Below are 19595 nucleotides of genomic sequence, written 5' to 3'. Positions count from 1 at the left end.
AGGTTAGGCTACGCAAAGGATGGGTGGGGCAGGTGTTCCATTCGGGGCTAGATGCGAAAAACAGGGGGGTGGCTATATTAGTGGGGAAGCGGGTAATGCTCGAGGCAAAGACTATAGGTGCGGATAACGGGGGCAGATACGTGATGGTGAGTGGCAAACTACAGGGGGAGACGGTGGTTTTGGTAAACGTATATGCCCCGAACTGGGATGATGCCAATTTTATGAGGCGGATGCTAGGACGCATTCCGGACCTAGAGATGGGAAAGCTGATAATGGGGGAGGATTTTAATACGGTGTTGGAACCAGGGCTGGATAGGTCGAAGTCCAGGACTGGAAGGAGGCCGGCAGCAGCCAAGGTACTTAAAGATTTTATGGAGCAGATGGGAGGTGTAGACCCGTGGAGATTTAGCAGACCTAGGAGTAAGGAGTTCTCGTTTTTCTCCTATGTCCATAAAGTCTACTCGCGAATAGACTTTTTTGTGCTGGGAAGGGCGTTGATCCCGAAGGTGAGGGGAACGGAGTATACGGCTATAGCCATTTCGGATCACGCTCCACACTGGGTAGACTTGGAGATAGGGGAGGAAACAGGAGGGTGCCCACCCTGGAGAATGGACATGGGACTAATGGCAGATGAGGGTGTGTGTCTAAGGGTGAGGGGGTGCATTGAAAAGTACTTGGAACTCAATGATAATGGGGAGGTCCAGGTGGGAGTGGTCTGGGAGGCGCTGAAGGCGGTGGTTAGAGGGGAGCTGATATCAATAAGGGCACATAAAGGGAAGCAGGAGAGTAAGGAACGGGAGCGGTTGCTGCAAGAACTTTTGAGGGTGGACAGACAATATGCGGAAGCACCGGAGGAGGGACTGTACAGGGAAAGGCAAAGGCTACATGTAGAATTTGACTTGCTGACTACGGGCACTGCAGAGGCACAATGGAGGAAGGCACAGGGTGTACAGTATGAATATGGGGAGAAGGCGAGCAGCTTGCTGGCACACCAATTGAGGAAAAGGGGAGCAGCGAGGGAAATAGGGGGAGTGAGGGATGAGGAAGGAGAGATGGAGCGGGGAGCGGAGAGAGTGAATGGAGTGTTCAAGACATTTTATAAAAAATTATATGAAGCTCAACCCCCGGATGGGAGGGAGAGAATGATGGGCTTCTTGGATCGGCTGGAATTTCCCAAGGTGGAAGAGCAGGAAAGGGTGGGACTGGGAGCACAGATCGAGGTAGAAGAAGTGGTGAAAGGAATTAGGAGCATGCAGGCGGGAAAGGCCCCGGGACCGGATGGATTCCCAGTCGAATTCTATAGAAAATATGTGGACTTGCTCGCCCGGTATTGACGAGGACCTTTAATGAGGCAAAGGAAAGGGGACAACTGCCCCCGACTATGTCTGAAGCAACGATATCGCTTCTCTTAAAGAAGGAAAAGGACCCGCTACAATGCGGGTCCTATAGACCTATTTCCCTCCTAAATGTAGATAACCAAGATCCTGGCCAAGGTAATGGCAATGAGAATAGAGGAATGTGTCCCGGGGGTGGTCCACGAGGACCAAACTGGGTTTGTGAAGGGGAGACAGCTGAACACGAATATACGGAGGCTGTTAGGGGTAATGATGATGGCCCCACCAGAGGGGGAAACGAAGATAGTAGTGGCGATGGATGCCGAGAAAGCATTTGATAGAGTGGAGTGGGATTATTTGTGGGAGGTGTTGAAGAGATTTGGTTTTGGAGAGGGGTATGTTAGATGGGTGCAGCTGTTGTATAGGGCCCCGATGGCGAGCATGGTCACGAATGGACGGGGATCTGCATATTTTCGGCTCCATAGAGGGACAAGGCAGGGATGCCCTCTGTCCCCATTATTGTTTGCACTGGCGATTGAGCCCCTGGCGATAGCGTTGAGGGGTTCCAAGAAGTGGAGGGGAGTACTTAGAGGAGGAGAAGAACACCGGGTATCTTTGTATGCGGACGATTTGCTACTATACGTGGCAGACCCGGCGGAGGGAATGCCAGAAATAATGCGGATACTTGGGGAGTTTGGGGATTTTTCAGGGTATAAATTGAACATGGGGAAAAGTGAGTTGTTTGTGGTGCATCCAGGGGAGCAGAGTAGAGAAATAGAGGACCTACCGTTGAGGAAGGTAACAAGGGACTTTCGTTACCTGGGGATCCAGATAGCCAAGAACTGGGGCACATTGCATAGGTTAAATTTAACGCGGTTGGTGGAACAAATGGAGGAGGATTTCAAGAGATGGGATATGGCATCCCTGTCACTGGCAGGGAGGGTACAGGCGGTTAAGATGGTGGTCCTCCCGAGATTCCTCTTTGTGTTTCAGTGCCTCCCGGTGGTGATCACAAAGGCTTTTTTTAAAAGGATTGAAAAGAGCATCATGGGTTTTGTGTGGGCCGGGAAGACCCCGAGAGTGAGGAAGGGATTCTTACAGCGTAGCAGGGATAGGGGGGGGGGCTGGCACTACCGAGCCTAAGTGAGTATTATTGGGCCGCTAATATTTCAATGGTGAGTAAGTGGATGGGTGAGGAGGAGGGAGCGGCGTGGAAGAGATTAGAGAGGGCGTCCTGTAGGGGGACTAGCCTACAGGCTATGGTGACAGCCCCATTGCCGTTCTCACCGAGGAACTACACCACAAGCCCGGTGGTGGTGGCTACACTGAAGATTTGGGGACAGTGGAGACGGCATAGGGGAAAGACTGGAGCCTTGGGGGGGGTCCCCGATAAGAAACAACCATAGGTTTGCCCCGGGGGGAATGGATGGGGGATATGGAATGTGGCAAAGAGCAGGAATAACGCAACTGAAAGATCTGTTTGTGGATGGGAAGTTCGCGAGTCTGGGAGCGCTGACCGAGAAATATGGGTTGCCCCAAGGGAGTGCATTCAGGTATATGCAACTGAGGGCTTTTGCGAGGCAACAGGTGAGGGAATTCCCGTAGCTCCCGACACAAGAGGTGCAGGACAGAGTGATCTCAAAGACATGGGTGGGGGATGGTAAGGTGTCAGATATATATAGGGAAATGAGGGACGAAGGGGAGACTATGGTAGATGAATTAAAAGGGAAATGGGAAGAAGAGCTGGGGGAGGAGATCGAGGAGGGGCTGTGGGCAGATGCCCTAAGCAGGGTAAACTCGTCGTCCTCGTGTGCCAGGCTAAGCCTGATTCAGTTTAAGGTATTACACAGGGCGCATATGACTGGAGCACGGCTCAGTAAATTTTTTGGGGTGGAGGATAGGTGTGCGAGGTGCTCGAGAAGCCCAGCGAATCATACCCATATACTTTGGTCATGCCCGGCACTACAGGGGTTTTGGATGGGGGTGACAAAGGTGCTTTCAAAAGTAGTGGGGATCCGGGTCGAACCAAGCTGGGAGTTGGCTATATTTGGGGTTGCACAAGAGCCGGGAGTGCAGGAGGTAAGAGGGGCCGATGTTTTGGCCTTTGCGTCCCTAGTAGCCCGGCGCAGGATATTGTTAATGTGGAAAGAAGCCAAGCCCCCGGGGGTGGAGACCTGGATAAATGACATGGCAGGGTTTATAAAGCTAGAGCGGATTAAATTCGTTCTAAGGGGGTCGGCTCAAGGGTTCACCAGGCGGTGGCAACCGTTCGTCGAATACCTCGCAGAAAGATAGATGGAATGGAAAAAAGAAGGCAGCAGCAGCAGCCCAGGATCGGGGGGGGGGGGGGGGGGGGGGAGGAGGAACTAGAAGGACTCTCAGGGTTGTTAACATATACTGTATAATATGTATAGGTCGTTGCGACAGATAATTATATATTGGACTGTTAAATTATATTTTTGGAGAGTGTTACTTGTGATAAGGCAGTTGCCAATTAGGGTTAGTTTTCATTTTTGTTATTTATTATTTATTCATTTTTTGTTTATAAAATAGGTCATTGTTATTTGTGTTGTTATAATATTGTGTCAAGGATGCACAATGTACTGTGTTGGTTGACCAAAAATTTTCAATAAAATATTTATAAAAAAAAAAGAAAGGATGGAATTGGTTAAGTTTGCCAAAATTTAGGAGACAATTATTTGATACAGATTATTCTGAAAGTGAATGAAAATTCACCAGATTCCAATGAAACCGTTTTCGAAAAGCTGCCAAGTAAATTAAAGGAATACATCTCTGTTGATTTTATAAACAAGGTATATGATAACAGTTTATACCTTCCAGAGTTTTTACACCGTCTAATTCCAATGGGCATGCTGCTGCACAAACTTAGACTTAAGGAAGGGGGTGTTATAAAGTTGCTATAAAACTTAAATACTTCAAGGATTTTATTGTGGAACAAGATTTTCTTGATGATCAACGTTGAAATTACAACAGGCAGATTTCAAGGGAGTAGGTTCATTCCTCAGATAATATTGAGTGAATCAGATGTAAATCTGCCTTTTCAACTCAGGAGAAAACATTACCAAATTATACTTTCATATTCTGTTGCTACAAAGAAGTCACAAGAACAGACCCTTGACAAAACTTTGTAATTTTTAATCCCTCAGCCTGTTTTCACACATGATAGCTTCATGTAGCTTTTTTCCAGAATGAGAAACTTTGATTCAATTCAAGCCTTTAACAAAAGCATAACTTTAATGAGCAATAAGGGTACTAATTTAACTGAAGATACTTTTCTTCTCTCCGCTAATCCAATGTTCGCATCTCATAACTTTCAACTTCCTTCCAATTGTGCTATTTCTCATTAATGTCCCATTAGCAGAAAGTAATTTGAATATTGAAGAAAAAAAGGTACATGTCAAATCTTTCTGTCTTATACCATGAGAACACTTCACAAGAATGCCAGCTAGCTGTTTCATGCCACTACAATAGAATAGCAACACAAGTGGTATCTGCCACTAACAGGATGCTGCCGTCAAGCCAAAAAGTTGTTCTGCCTTTCACACAAACCACTAACGTGGTATTTGAATTGCAGTGCTAGTGTGATGCTAAGTGTGCAGGTCGTACACCCCAAAGACTGGTGGATTGTATCAAACAGCATGTCCCATTCGTAGTTCGCAGTAGGCAAGGTGCAGACCATATTCAACCAGCCTGTGATGCAAAACTCAAAAGTGTCCAACATTAGATGAGACTCTGCGGTTGCACAGCATTTGCTAAATAATCCACATTATGCCAAGAATTATGCTGAAACCAATTTAAGGTTGTCGGGCTCGCAATGTGGCACATTCACATGTACTTGAAGCTATGTATATTAATACACAAGGCCTTGTTCTCTGCAGACAGAATGAACATGTACACACATTGCATCTGATTCAGCTAGAGAAAAAAAGTGACGTTCGCTGATTAATTCTCCAGGGCTTTGCTTGACCTATCAGGGCCAAGCTGCCTGGTTTAAATTTCAAAGACTGTTTGGCAGTTATCTGTCAGTCGCCATCAACTGGCGCATTCTCCATGGCAACGACTCTGCCAATCAGAGTTCACTTGTCAAGCAATCAGCATTCTTTTCTCATACAGTATAAATTGTTGTTTTCCCCTTGTACTGATATTGTTGCAAAGTGTCCTGATGAGTCGAAAACATAAAGCTTCACCTTGTGTCTTTTTTTAAGCAATACTCAAATGACAAAATGGTTAAAATTGATCCTTCTTCCGGTTGTCAGGTTGGAGCAAGTGGTCTTTGTTTCTCAAAAACAAAATGTGCAAAATTGTAGCAGAAATTAAAATAATAAATTGGGTGTTAAAACCCAGTGAACCTATTTAGTAATAAAGTAATAGCTGCACAGCCAAAAACATTAAAATGTGATTTTCTTCAGAAGCAGCAAGTAATGTATTCTGAAGATGAAGAGTATACCACAGGTTCAGAGGTAACTGAGGATGAAGTGGGAGATGAAGAAGAACTGACAAAGAAAAGAGGTAAAAAAAAATCAGAAAGGTTGCATTTAAATATGTTTATATCGATGCATATTTTTGATACTTGATTTCTTAACTGCTCAAATGTATTTCTATTGCTTATGAATTATTTAAACTGTCTTGTGTGCATGGATAATGTAACGACTTCATAAATTGACTCCACAAATGAACTTATAAAACACAATGATTTATTACAACTAGAATCAACTATTTGCAGAGTGCTTAAAAAGGTCTTTTCATACTCAGGTGTAGTGTCCAACTGCTGGGACATGTCCCAGTGAAATCCCAACTCTGTCCCTGGTTGGTCTAGCAGGGCACATTATTCCTCCCTCACAGAGCATCCCTTAAAGGGGAAGGGGCTAACTACTACATCCCTCCCCCTTTAACGCCATTTTTACACATTGGAATAATTAAATTACCCAGTTGCCAAAACCATAATGATGATGAACATTTTTACTCTAGCCATAGAGCAATGTAGCTCAAGTGACTGAGGTTTTTCTATTGAGGTAGCTACAGTTGGCCTTATTTCACAAGGGCTCCTTCTTTGTACTGACATTTTGCCTTCCTCGGTTCGGGTGGATTTTAACTAATGTGGCAGGGGGGTGAGAATCAGAACAGTAAGCTCGCAAGTGTAGAGACTGGGGAGGAGCATGCTACCAGGGCCACGCTGGCTGAGAGGAAAGCAGGCTGGGGGATGTCGAACTCTGGGCCTGGAGGTCTGGAGTGTATCTGCTTCAATGCACAGAGTATAACAGGTAAGACAGATGAACTTAAAGCCTTGATTCATGCGCGGAACTTGGAGGTGGTTGCTGTAACGGAGACTTGGTTAGGACAGGACTGGCAGCTAAATATTCCAGGATATAAGTGTTTTAGGCGAGTCAGCGAGGAAGGTAAAAGAGGTGGAGGCGTTGCAATACTGGTTAGAGAATATATATTACAGCTGTACAGAGGGAGGACACCATGGATACGTTGATGGCGGTGGAGTCCGAACGGTAGTTCAAGAAACACTTTGTGAGACAAGGAAGGGAGATGCCGTAGACCCTCAAGCATTCGGTGGAGGACTTGCTGGCCCCGATAAGGGAGACGCTTGGAAGAACATCGGGGACAGTGCAGGGGTGGGGTGAGGGATTGAAAGGGGTGTCGGAGGCACTGTAGAGGCACAGTGACTAGCTCGCCTCGCTTGAAGCCAAAATGGCCAAGCTGGAAGATCGGAATAGGAGCCTGAGAGCAACGGTGGAGGACGTTGAGAACTGATCTCGGAGGCAGAAATTCCTGACCGTGGGGCTGCCAGCAGGCGTGGAGAGTCCAAGATCCAAGATCAACAGAGTTCATAGCGGAGATGCTGAGGAAGCTGATGAGGGAGGAGGAAAATGTCATCGACCTGTCTTCCCCCCCCCGTCCCCCTGTGAAGTTGGATAGGGCCCACTGACCGCTCCAGCTGAAGCCACGGGTGAATGAATGAATCACAGAGGGCGGTAATCATGTGCTTTCATAGCTAACAGGTGAAGGAGAAGATATTGAGGTGGGCCAAGCATACGCAAGAGATGAAGTGGGAAGGCACTGTGATTCCAATTTACCAGGATCTCACGGTGGATTTGGCGAAAAGGAGAGCTGCCTTCAATAAAACAAAGGTGGCACTGTATAAGAGTGGAGTGCGCTTCAGGGTGGTCTACCTGGGAAAGTTAAGAGTCTCGTGCAATGGCAGAGATCATTATTTTGAGACGACGGAGGACGCAGAGGCGTTCATTCAAGCAGAAGGAACTGGGACGGGATGAGAGGCATTGGTGTATGGTGGGTTGAGGCTGGTGGGGGATTAATAGTACGATCAGTTTGTATGTTTTTGTGTGCCTAGCTGTTTCTTGGAGGGTAGCTGGGAGGGGGCAAGAATTCAGGGGCCAGTCCTTTGGTGGGGGCTTTGGTTTTTTGGATGGCACTGTTCATGAGTGGGGTGGAGACGGCCGAGAAAACACCCACGGGAGAACAGAAAATGCAAGTCCTGCACTCGAGGGTGAGCCCGGAGATTTACACCCTCATCGAGGAAGCGGAAGACTTCGATGCAGCAATAGAGCTGCTAAAAGGATATTATATTTGCCCGGTAAACCAGGTCTACGCCCGACATCTGCTAGCAGCGAGGCGACAAATCCCTGGGGAATCACTGGAAGAATTCTACTGCGCACTCCTGGTGTTGGGGAGAAACTGCAGCTGCCCACAGGTTTCGGCGAGCGAACACACTGAACTCTTGGTCGGGGCGCTTTCGTGGCAGGTATGCTGTCCTCCCAAATCCGCCAGCGATTGTTGGAAAAAGACACTCTAGTTCTCAAGGTGGCACGGGCCCTTGCAGGCTCCCTGGATGTGGTCTCCAGAAACGCCCGTGCTTACGTTCCCGACCGCGCGGCAGCCCCCTGGGCAGCGTGGAACCCCTCCGCAGCCGACCCCGAGACGTCTCCCAGCCCCCCACAAGCTTGTGCTGCAAGGCTGCCTGGCAACCCCGGGGGGCCCCGCTGCTACTTTCGCGGGCAGGCCAAGCACTCCCGGCAGCGCTGCCCGGCCCGCGCATCCACCTGCAAGGGATGCAGTAAAAAGGGCCATTTCGTGGGGGTATGCCAGTCCCGTGTGGTTGCCGCGGTCTCCGGCGGCGAATGCGGACCGCCACCTCAAACCGCTCCACGGTCCCCGTGCGGCCAGCGGGCGCCGCCATCTTCCTACTCCAGGGCCACGTGCGGCCCCCAGGCGCCGCCATCTTGTCCCGCGGACACCACGTTAGATGGATGGGCGCCGCCATTTTGTGCACCCCCAGCCATGTGCGACCAATGGGAGCCGCCATCTTGGATGGACCCCCAGGACCCCAGCTCGGCTGACCACACACTGCCCGAAGAGTACATTCTACTGCTGCGATTAGCCTCGGTTACTCTGGATCAGTCCCGGCCTCGAACACTCTCAACTGCTACAACGACTGTATTTATCAACGGACACGAGATGTCCTGCCTAATCTACTCTTTGAGCACGGAGAGCTTCATACACCCCGACACGGTAAGGCGCTGTTCTCTCCTCGTCCACCCCGTTAATCAAAAAATCTCCCTGGCCTCCGGTTCCCACTCAGTGGAGATAAAGGGGTTTTGTGTAGCAAACCTCACAGTCCAGGGAAGGGAGTTTAAAAATTACCAGCTCTACATCCTTCCCCACCTCTGCGCGGCCACACTCCTGGGTTTAGACTTCCAGTGTAATCTCCAAAGTCTAACTTTCAAATTCGGCGGCCCTATACCCCCCTCATTGTCTGCGGCCTCGTGACCCTTAAGGTCGACCCGCCTTCCGTGTTTGCGAACCTCGCCCCGGATTGCAAATCCGTTGCCATCAGGAGCAGACGGGACAGTGCCCAGGACCGGATCTTTATTAGGTCAGAGGTCCAAAGGCTACTGAGGGAAGGAGTCATTGAAGCCAGCAACAGTCCCTGAAGAGCTCAAGTAGTGGTGGTAAAGACCGGGAAGAAGCATAGGATGGTCATCGACTACAGTCAGACCATCAACAGGTTTACGCAGCTGGACGCGTACCATCTCCCCCGCATATCCGACCTGGTAAACAGGATTGCGCATTACAAGGTCTTCTCCACAGTGGATCTTAAGTCCGCCTCCCACCAGCTCCCCATCCGCACTAGTGACCGCAAATACACTGTCTTCGAGGCAGATGGGCGGCTCTATCACTTCTTAAGGGTTCCCTTGGTGTCACCAACGGGGTCTCGGTCTTCCAGCACGAGATGGAACGAATGGTTGACCGGTACGGTTTACGGGAAACATTCCCGTATTTCGATAATGTCACCATCTGCAGCCACGACCAGCAGGACCACGACACCGACCTCCGAAAATTCCTCCAGCCCGCGAAGATCCTTAACCTTACATACAACAAGGATAAATGCGTGTTTAGTACCGACCGCCTCGCCATCCTCGGCTACGTAGTGCGAAATGGAGTGAGAGGCCCCGACCCTGAGCGCATGCGCCCCCTTATGGAGTTCCCCCTCCCTCACTGCTCCAAGGCCCTGAAGCGCTGCCTAGGGTTTTTCAGTTTCTACGCCCAGTGGGTCCCCAACTCTGCGGACAAGGCCCGTCCCCTGATCCAATCCATAGCTTTTCCCCTGTCGATAGAGGCCCTCCAGGCCTTAAGCCGCATCAAAACGGACATTGCAAAGGCCACGATGCACGCCATCGATGAGTGATCGCCTTCCAGGTCGAGAGCGACGCATCTGACGTAGCTCTGGCGGCCACCCTCAACCAAGCGGGGCAGGCCTGTGGCCTTATTCTCACGTATCTTCCATGCTTCCAAAATCCGCCAGTCCTCAGTCGAAAAGGAGGCCCAGGCCATAGTAGAAGCTGTGCGACATTGGAGGCATTACCTGGCCGGCAGTTGATTCACTCTCCTCACTGACCAACGGTCGGTTGCTTTCATGTTCGATAATGCACAGCGGGGCAAGATAAAAAAACGATAAGATCTTGCGGTGGAGGATCGAACTCTCCACCTACAACTGCGAGGTCTTGTATCGTCCCGGGAAGCTAAACGCGCCTCCTGACGCCCTGTCCCGCGGCACATGTGCCATCGCACAAGTGGACCGCCTCCGAGCCCTCCACGAGGACCTCCGCCACCCGGGGGTCACTCGCTTTTTCCACTTTATCAAGACCCGCAACCTGCCCTACTCCGTCGAGGAGGTCAGGACAGCCACCAGGGACTGCCAAATCTGCGCGGAGTGCAAACCGCACTTCTACCGGCCAGAGAAAACGCACCTGATAAAGGCTTCCCGTCCCTTTGAACACCTCAGCATGGACTTCAAAGGCCCCCTCGACTCCACCGACCGCAACACGTACTTCCTGAACGTGATTGACGAGTACTCCCGGTTCTCATTCGCCATCCCCTGCCCCGACATGACCGCAACCACCATCATCAAGGCCCTCCATAGCATCTTTGCACTGTTCGGGTTCCCCGCCTACATACATAGTGATAGGGGGTCCTCCTTTATGAGCGACAAACTGCGTCAATTCCTGCTCAGCGAGGGCATCGCCTCGAGCAGGACGACCAGTTACAACCCCCGGGGTAACGGACGGGTAGAGAGGGAGAACGGAAGGGTCTGGTAGACCGTCCAACTGGCCCAACGGTCCAGGAATCTCCCAGTCTCCCGCTGGCAGGATGTCCTCCCGGATGCCCTCCACTCCATTTGGTCACTGCTTTGTACCACAACCAACCAGACACCTCACGAACGTCTCCTTGTCTTCCCCAGGAAGTCCTCCTCTGGGACCTCGCTCCCAACCTGGCTGGCAGCTCCCGGGCCCATCCTGCTCCGAAAACACGTGCGGGCGCACAAGTCGGACCCGTTGGCTGAGAGGGTCCATCTTCTCCACACTAACCCCCAGTACGCCCAGTACGTACCCCGACGGCCGACAAGATACGGTCTCCCTACGAGACCTGGTGCCCGCCGAAGCCCCACGCACACCCCAGCCACCAGTCCCACCCTCCCCTCCACCAGGGCACCTTACAGGAGGATCGGTCCTTCCGCCAGCCCCATCTAGGCCCCCCACCCACCGACGCACCCCGCAGGCGTTCCCTTCCCAGGTCAACCGTTTTCCCCACCAGCGCCGTCTTGGGGTGTCGAAGCTGCCACAGAGATCGAGGCCACGCTCCTGGAGTCACAGACGCCCGAGCCTCCACCGGAGTCACCACCGAAGCTCTGATGATCACAGAGGACGACCAGGGCCCCCAATCGACTGATTGCTTCATTTTAAATTGTAAATTTAAATCATAAATTGTAAATGGTTACTAGAATTGTAAATAGTTACAAAACGCTGTACGGAGGTAGTACGGTACCTCCATAACTAATTCTACCACGTTGCCATGTTTGTAGTATCAGGCCACCACCCCTGCCGGACTCTCTTTTTAACAGTGGGTGAATGTGGTAGTAGAGGTATTACGTACGTTACCTGGTAATGCTGGAACACCATTGGTAGAAATTGTATGCTTCCTATTGGTCAAGCTGTATGGTAGCTCCGCCCTGCTAGGCGGGGTATAAGAGCACGTGCCGCCCCAGCAGCCTTCATTCTGTACCTGAGCTGCTGGGGGAAACATCTGGCTTATTAAAGCCTTCAGTTGGACTACAACTCGCTTTAGTGGTCATTGATCGTGCATCAAGCGGGGGTTGGGGGGGGGGGACATGGAATATCATGCAGTTCGGAGGCCACGTGAAATGGGCTGCCAAACCTGCTTTACTACTATATTGGGCGGCGAATGCGGAGACGGTGTTGGGTCGGTGGGGGGATCAGGAGTCAGTTTGGGCAAAGATAGAGGCCAGGTCGTGTGAGGAACGGGATTGCGGGCGCTGGTGACTGCCCCACTCCCATTCTCCTCTAGGAAGTTTTCGGGGAATCTGGTGGTGGTGGCTGTGCTAAATACACGGAGGCAATTACAGCAGCACTTTAAAGCGGGGTGGGGTTTGAGGATGATGCCGATCAGGGACAACCATATGTTTGAGCCGGCTCGGGTGAACGCCAGGTTTAGAATATAGAACATAGAACATACAGTGCAGAAGGAGGCCATTTGGCCAATCAAGTCTGCACCGACCCACTTAAGCCCTCGCTTCCACCCTATCCCCGTAACCCGTCCTAACCTTTTTGGTCACTAAGGGCAATTTACCATGGCCAATTCACCTAACCTACATATCTTTGGTCTATGGGAGGAAACCGGAGTACCCGGCGGAAACCCACGCAGACATTGGGAGAATGTGCAGACTCAGCACACACAGTGACAGAGGGGGGAATCGAACCTGGGACCCTGGCGCTGTGAAGCCACAGTGCTATCCACTTGCGCCACCATGCTGCAGTTAGGGGATGAAAAGATAAGGGGGTGGCAGTAAAGGGGATTTGTTCCTGGAGGGTCGGTTTGCATGTTTGGGGGAGTTAGTGAAGTACGGGCTTGCGCATCATGGGCATTCACGTACTTGCAAATCTGGAATTTTGCAAAGAAGATATATTTGAGTTTTCCGGTTGCACCGCCTGCATTGTTGGTGGAGAGGGTACTGTCGCTGGCCAGGTTGGGAGGAGGGTATAACCTTTGGTATCTGTGGGAGGTGGCTGGCGGAGGTCAGAGCCTCACTGCAGGAGATTGAAGTGAAATGGGAAGAGGAGCTCGGGGGTGAAGTGGAAGAGAGGGTGTGGTGTGAGGCCTTACAGAGGATGAATGCCACATCATCGTGTGCAAGGCTCGGGCTCATACAACTGAAGGTGGAGCATCGGGCACATTTAACAAGGGCAAGGATGAGAAAGGTGTTTGAGGGGATAGAAGATAAGTGAGTGGTGTGGGAGGGGCCCAGCGAATCACAGACATATGTTTTGGGATGTCCTAGGCTAACAAACTTTTGGGGCTCTTTCTCAGCACCATGTCGGTGATCCTCGGCAGGGAGCTAGAGCCGGGTACCCTAGAGGCTATTTTTGAACTGAAAGTGCCAAAATGAGGTGCATATGGCTGCGACGGGTAAGAGTTGGATGGAGTCCCCGGGTAGGACGGCTACCAATGCCGTGTCCCTCCTACCCGAGCGTAGTTGACCAGAGGGGGGATTCCCAGGCAGGGTGGGTCCCAAGCCGTTTCTCCACTGCCTGAGCAACCGACAAGAACGGGCAAGAAATGTAGTCATCGTGGTGGGGCTGCCGTAGTGGTTTTTTCCTTCGAACCAGAAGGGCAGTTACGAACGGGCGTCTGGTACCGTAACAAGTCTCAGCAGACAAGCTAGTTCCGCTGAACTAGTGTCTGGCAATAGTGAGTTTCTGTGGGCAAGTCCTCAGAAGTTTCGGCCGAAAAGGCGTGGGGCCGTGAATCTTTTTTTTCCGGTCTGACAAACAACATTTAACAAACTTACAAACAACAGAAAACATAAGAACATAAGAACTAGGAACAGGAGTAGGCCATCTGGCCCCTCGAGCCTGCTCCGCCATTTAATGAGATCATGGCTGATCTTTGTGGACTCAGCTCCACTCTCTGGCCCGTACACCATATCCCTGAATCCCTTTATTCTTTAGAAAGGCATCTATCTTTTTCTTAAAAACGTTTAAAGAAGGAGCCTCAGCTGCTTCACTGGGCAAGGAATTCCAGAGATTCACAACCCTTTGGGTGAAGAAGTTCCTCCTACACTCCGTCCTAAATCTACCTCCCCTTATTTTGAGGCTATGCCCCCTAGTTCTGCTTTCCCCGACCAGTGGAAACAACCTGCCCGCATCTATCCTATCTATTCCCTTCATAATTTTATATGTCTCAATAAGATCCCCCCGCATCCTTCTAAACTCCAATGAGTACAGTCCCAGTCTACTCAACCTCTCGTCATAATCTAATCCCCTCAACTCTGGGATCAACCTAGTGAATCTCCTCTGCACTCCCTCCAGTGTCAATATGTCCTTTCTCAGGTAAGGAGACCAAAACTGAACACACTACTCCAGATGCGGCCTCACCAACACCCTATACAATTGCAGCATAACCTCACTAGTCTTGAACTCCATCCCTCTAGCAATGAAAGACAAAACTCGATTAGCCTTCTTAATCACCTGTTGCACCTGCACACCAACTTTTTGCGACTCGTGCACCAGCACACCCAGGTCCCTCTGCACAGCAGCATGTTTTAACATCTTACCATTTAAATAATAATCCATTCTGCTGTTATTCCTCCAAAAATGGATATCCTCACACTTGGCAACATTGAATTCCATCTGCCAGACCCTAGCCCATTCACCTAACCTATCCAAATCCTTCTGCAGACTTCCGGTATCCTCTGCCCTTTTTGCTTTTTTTCTCCAGTCCTCCGGGACATCCCCTGAAGACAGCGAGGATCCAAAGATTTCTGTCAAGGCCTCAGCAATTTCCTCTCCAGCCTCCTTCAGTATTCTGGGGTAGATCCCATCAGGCCCTGGGGACTTATCTACCTTAATATTTTTTAAGACACCCAACACCTCGTCTTTTTGGATCACAATGCGACCCAGGCTATCTACACCCCCTTCTCCAGACTCAACATCTACCAATTCCTTCTCTTTGGTGAATACTGATGCAAAGTATTCATTTAGTACCTCGCCCATTTCCTCTGGCTCCACACACAGATTCCCTTGCCTATCCTTCAGTGGGCCAACCCTTTCCCTGGCTACCCTCTTGCTTTTTATGTACGTGTAAAAAGCCTTGGGATTTTCCTTAACCTTATTTGCCAATTACTTTTCGTGACCCCTTTTAGCCCTCCTGACTCCTTGCTTAAGTTCCTTCCTACTTTCCTTATATTCCACGCAGGCTTCGTCTGTTCCCAGCCTTTTAGCCCTGACAAATGCCTCCTTTTTCTTTTTGACGAGGCCTACAATATCACTCGTCATCCAAGGTTCCCGAAAATTGCCGTATTTACCTTTCTTCCTCACAGGAACATGCCGGTCCTGTATTCCTTTCAACTACCACTTGAAAGCCTCCCACATGTCAGATGTTGATTTGCCCTCAAACATCCGCCCCCAATCTATGTTCTTCAGTTCCCGCCTAATATTGTTATAATTAGCCTTCCCCCAATTTAGCACATTCATCCTCGGACCACTCTTATCCTTGTCCACCAGTACTTTAAAACTTACTGAATTGTGGTCACTGTTACCGAAATGCTCCCCTACTGAAACATCTACCACCTGGCCAGGCTCATTCCCCAATACCAGGTCCAGTACCGCCCCTTCCCTCGTTGGACTGTCTACATATTGTTTTAAGAAGCCCTCCTGGATGCTCCTTACAAACTCCGCCCCGTCTAAGCCCCTGGCACTAAGTGAGTCCCAGTCAATACTGGGGAAGTTGAAGTCTCCCATCACCACAACCCTGTTGTTTTTACTCTTTTCCAAAATCTGTCTACCTACCTGCTGCTCTATCTCCCGCTGGCTGTTGGGAGGCCTGTAGTATACCCCCAACATTGTGACTGCACCCTTCTTATTCCTGATCTCTACCCATATAGCCTCACTGCCCTCTGAGGTGTCCTCTCGCAGTACAGCTGTGATATTCTCCCGAACAAGTAGCGCAACTCCACCTCCCCTTTTACATCCCCCTCTATCCCGCCTGAAACATCGAAATCCTGGAACGTTTAGCTGCCAATCCTGCCCTTCCCTCAACCAGGTCTCTGTAATGGCAACAACATCATAGTTCCAAGTACTAAGCCAAGCTCTAAGTTCATCTGCCTTACCCGTAATGCTCCTTGCATTAAAACATATGCACTTCAGGCCACCAGACCCGCTGTGTTCAGCAACTTCTCCCTGTCTGCTCTGCCTCAGAGCCACACTGTCCCTATTCCCTAGTTCTCCCTCAATGCTCTCACCTTCTGACCTATTGCTCCCGTGCCCACCCCCCTGCCATACTAGTTTAAACCCTCCCGTGTGACACTAGCAAACCTCGCGGCCAGGATATTTATGCCTCTCCGGTTTAGATGCAACCCGTCCTTCTTATACAGGTCACACCTGCCCCGGAAGAGCTCCCAGTGGTCCAGATAATGGAAACCCTCCCTCCTACACCAGCTGTTTAGCCACGTGTTTAACTGCTCTATCTTCCTATTTCTAGCCTCACTGGCACGTGGCACAGGGAGTAATCCCGAGATTACAACCCTCGAGGTCCTGTCTTTTAACTTTCTGCCTAGCTCCCTGAACTCCTGCTGCAGGACCTCATGCCCCTTCCTGCCGATGTCGTTAGTACCAATATGTACAACGACCTCTGCCTGTTTGCCCTCCCCCTTCAGGATGCCCTCTACCCGTTCGGAGACATCCTGGACCCTGGCACCAGGGAGGCAACATACCATCCTGGAGTCTCTTTCACGTCCACCAGAATTTATTGGTTGGGGGGGGGGGGGGGGGGGGGGGGGACTTCCCAGAGGTCCGCGGGTCGAACTTCCGGTTCCCGCCTTATATAAAAACAAATAAAACAGAAAAGAAGAACAGACACGGGACCAGGTAAGGGTTTTTAAATTCACTACTCACCTCCCAGAAGGCCCCTGCGCACCGCTGCCGCCGAAATCCAAAGGGCTGCTCCTGTAAAGGTAAGTGGTTTTAAAGTCGCTACTCCCCTCCCAGAAGGCCCCTGCGCACCGCTGCTGCCGAAATCCAAAGGGCTGCTCCTGTAAAGGTAAGTGGTTTTAAAGTCGCTACTCACCTCCCAGAAGGCCCCTGCGCACCGCTGCCGCCGAAATCCAAAGGGCTGCTCATGTAAAGGAGCCTTTTGTTAAGGGGAGGTCGTGTCTCACTAACTTGATAGGCTTCGAGGAGGTCACTAAGATGATTGATGCAGGTAGGGCAGTAGATGTTGTCTATATGGACTTCAGTAAGGCCTTTGACAAGGTCCCTCATGGTAGACTAGTACAAAAGGTGAAGTCACACAGGATCAGGGGTGAACTGGCAAGGTGGATACAGAACTGGCTAGGCCATAGAAGGCAGAGGGTAGCAATGGAGGGATGCTTTTCTAATTGGAGGGCTGTGACCAGTGGTGTTCCACAGGGATCAGTGCTGGGACCTTTGCTCTTTGTAGTATATATAAATGATTTGGAGGAAAATGTAACTGGTCTGATTAGTAAGTTTGCAGACGACGCAAAGGTTGGTGGAATTGCGGATAGCGATGAGGACTGTCGGAGGATACAGCAGGATTTAGATTGTCTGGAGATTTGGGCGGAGAGATGGCAGATGGAGTTTAATCCGGACAAATGTGAGGTAATGCATTTTGGAAGGTCTAATGCAGGTAGGGAATATACAGTGAATGGTAGAACCCTCAAGAGTATTGAAAGTCAAAGAGATCTAGGAGTACAGGTCCACAGGTCATTGAAAGGGGCAACACAGGTGGAGAAGGTAGTCAAGAAGGCATACGGCATGCTTGCCTTCATTGGCCGGGGTATTGAGTATAAGAATTGGCAAGTCATGTTGCAGCTGTATAGAACCTTAGTTAGGCCACACTTGGAGTATAGTGTTCAATTCTGGTCGCTACACTACCAGAGGGATATGGAGGGCATTAGCTATGAGGAGCGGTTGAATAAACTCGGTTTGTTCTCACTGGAACGAAGGAGGTTGAGGGGAGACCTGATAGAGGTATACAAAATTATGAGGGGCATAGACAGAGTGGATTGTCAGAGGCTTTTCCCCAGGGTAGAGGGGTCAATTACTAGGGGGCATAGGTTTAAGGTGAGAGGGGCAAGGTTTAGAGTAGATGTACGAGGCAAGTTTTTTACGCAGAGGGTAGTGGGTGCCTGGAACTCGCTACCGGAGGAGGTAGTGGAAGCAGGGACGATAGGGACATTTAAGGGGCATCTTGACAAATATATGAATAGGATGGGAATAGAAGGATACGGACCCAGGAAGTGTAGAAGATTGTAGTTTAGTCGGGCAGCATGGTCGGCACGGGCTTGGAGGGCCGAAGGGCCTGTTCCTGTGCTGTACATTTCTTTGTTCTTTGTTTGTTGCTTTACCACTCATCTTAGTGTCGTCTGCAAACTTTGACACATTGCACTTGGTCCCCAACTCCAAATCGTCTATGTAAATTGTGAACAACTGCGGGCCCAACACTGATCCTTGAGGGACCCCACTAGTTACAGGTTGCCAACCAGAGAAACACCCATTTATCCCCACTCTCTGCTTTCTGTTAGTTAACCAATCCTCTACCCATGCTACCACTTTACCCTCAATGCCATGCATCTTTAGTTTATGCATCAACCTTTTGTGTGGCACCTTGTCAAAAGCTTTCTAGAAATCCAGATATACCACATCCATTGGCTCCCCATTATCTACTGCACTGGTAATGTCCTCAAATAATTCTACCAAATTAGTCAGACACGACCTACCCTTTGTGAACCCATGCTGCGTCTGCCCAATGGGACAATTTCCCTCCAGGTGCCCCGCTATTTCCTCCTTAATGATCGATTCCAGCATTTTCCCTACAACCGAAGTTGAGCTTACCAGCCTATAATTACCCGCTTTCTGCCGACCTCCTTTTTTAAACAGTGGTGTCACGTTTGCAACTTTCCAATCCTCTGGGACCACCTCAGAGTCTAGTGAATTTTGATAAATTATCACTAGTGCGTTTACAATTTCCCTAGCCATCTCTTTTAACACTCTGGGATGCATCCCATCAGGGCCAGGAGACTTGTCTACCTTTAGCCCCATTAGCTTGCCCAATACTGCCTCCTTAGTGATTACAATCATCTCAAGGTCCTCACCTATCATATCCTTATTTCCATCAGTCACTGGCATGTTATTTGTGTCCTCCACTGTGAAGACTGACCCAAAAAAACCTGTTCAGCTCCTCAGCCATTTCCCCGTCTCCTATTATTAAATCTCCCTTCTCATCTTCCAAAGGACCAATATTTACCTTAGCCACTCTTTTTTGTCTTATATATTTGTAGAAGCTTTTACTATCTGCTTTTATGTTCTGAGCCAGTTTACTTTCATAGTCTACCTTACTCTTCTTTGTGGCTTTTTTAGTAGCTTTCTGTTGTCCCCTAAAGACTTCCCAGTCCTCCAGTCTCCCACTAATTTTTGCCACTTTGTATGTTTTTTCCTTCAATTTGATACTCTCCCTCACCTCCTTAGATATCCACGGCCGATTTTTCCCCTTTCTACCGTCTTTCTTTTTTGTCGGTATGAACCTTTTCTAAACACTGTGAAAGATCGCTCGGAAGGTTCTCCACTGTTCCTCAACTGCTTCACCATGAAGTCTTTGCTCCCAGTCTACCTTAGCTAGTTC

General features: G+C 49.8%; 1 protein-coding gene across 8 annotated transcripts in view; it reads left to right on the top strand.

The window, feature by feature from the left end:
• The window catches only part of sanbr (SANT and BTB domain regulator of CSR), a 268809-nt gene that overhangs the window by 201289 nt on the left and 47925 nt on the right, over positions 1-19595 (top strand). For all 8 annotated transcript variants that reach the window (XM_072507794.1, XM_072507791.1, XM_072507788.1 and 5 more), the window contains one exon: positions 5765-5864. In XM_072507794.1, the coding sequence (XP_072363895.1) occupies positions 5765-5864 (100 nt within the window). The remainder of the gene's footprint in view (positions 1-5764; positions 5865-19595) is intronic.

Source organism: Scyliorhinus torazame, chromosome 1 (genome assembly GCF_047496885.1).
Source record: "Scyliorhinus torazame isolate Kashiwa2021f chromosome 1, sScyTor2.1, whole genome shotgun sequence".
Taxonomy (NCBI): domain Eukaryota; kingdom Metazoa; phylum Chordata; class Chondrichthyes; order Carcharhiniformes; family Scyliorhinidae; genus Scyliorhinus; species Scyliorhinus torazame.
Note: the sequence above shows the minus strand (reverse complement) of the source record. Positions and strands in the feature narration are given on the sequence as shown.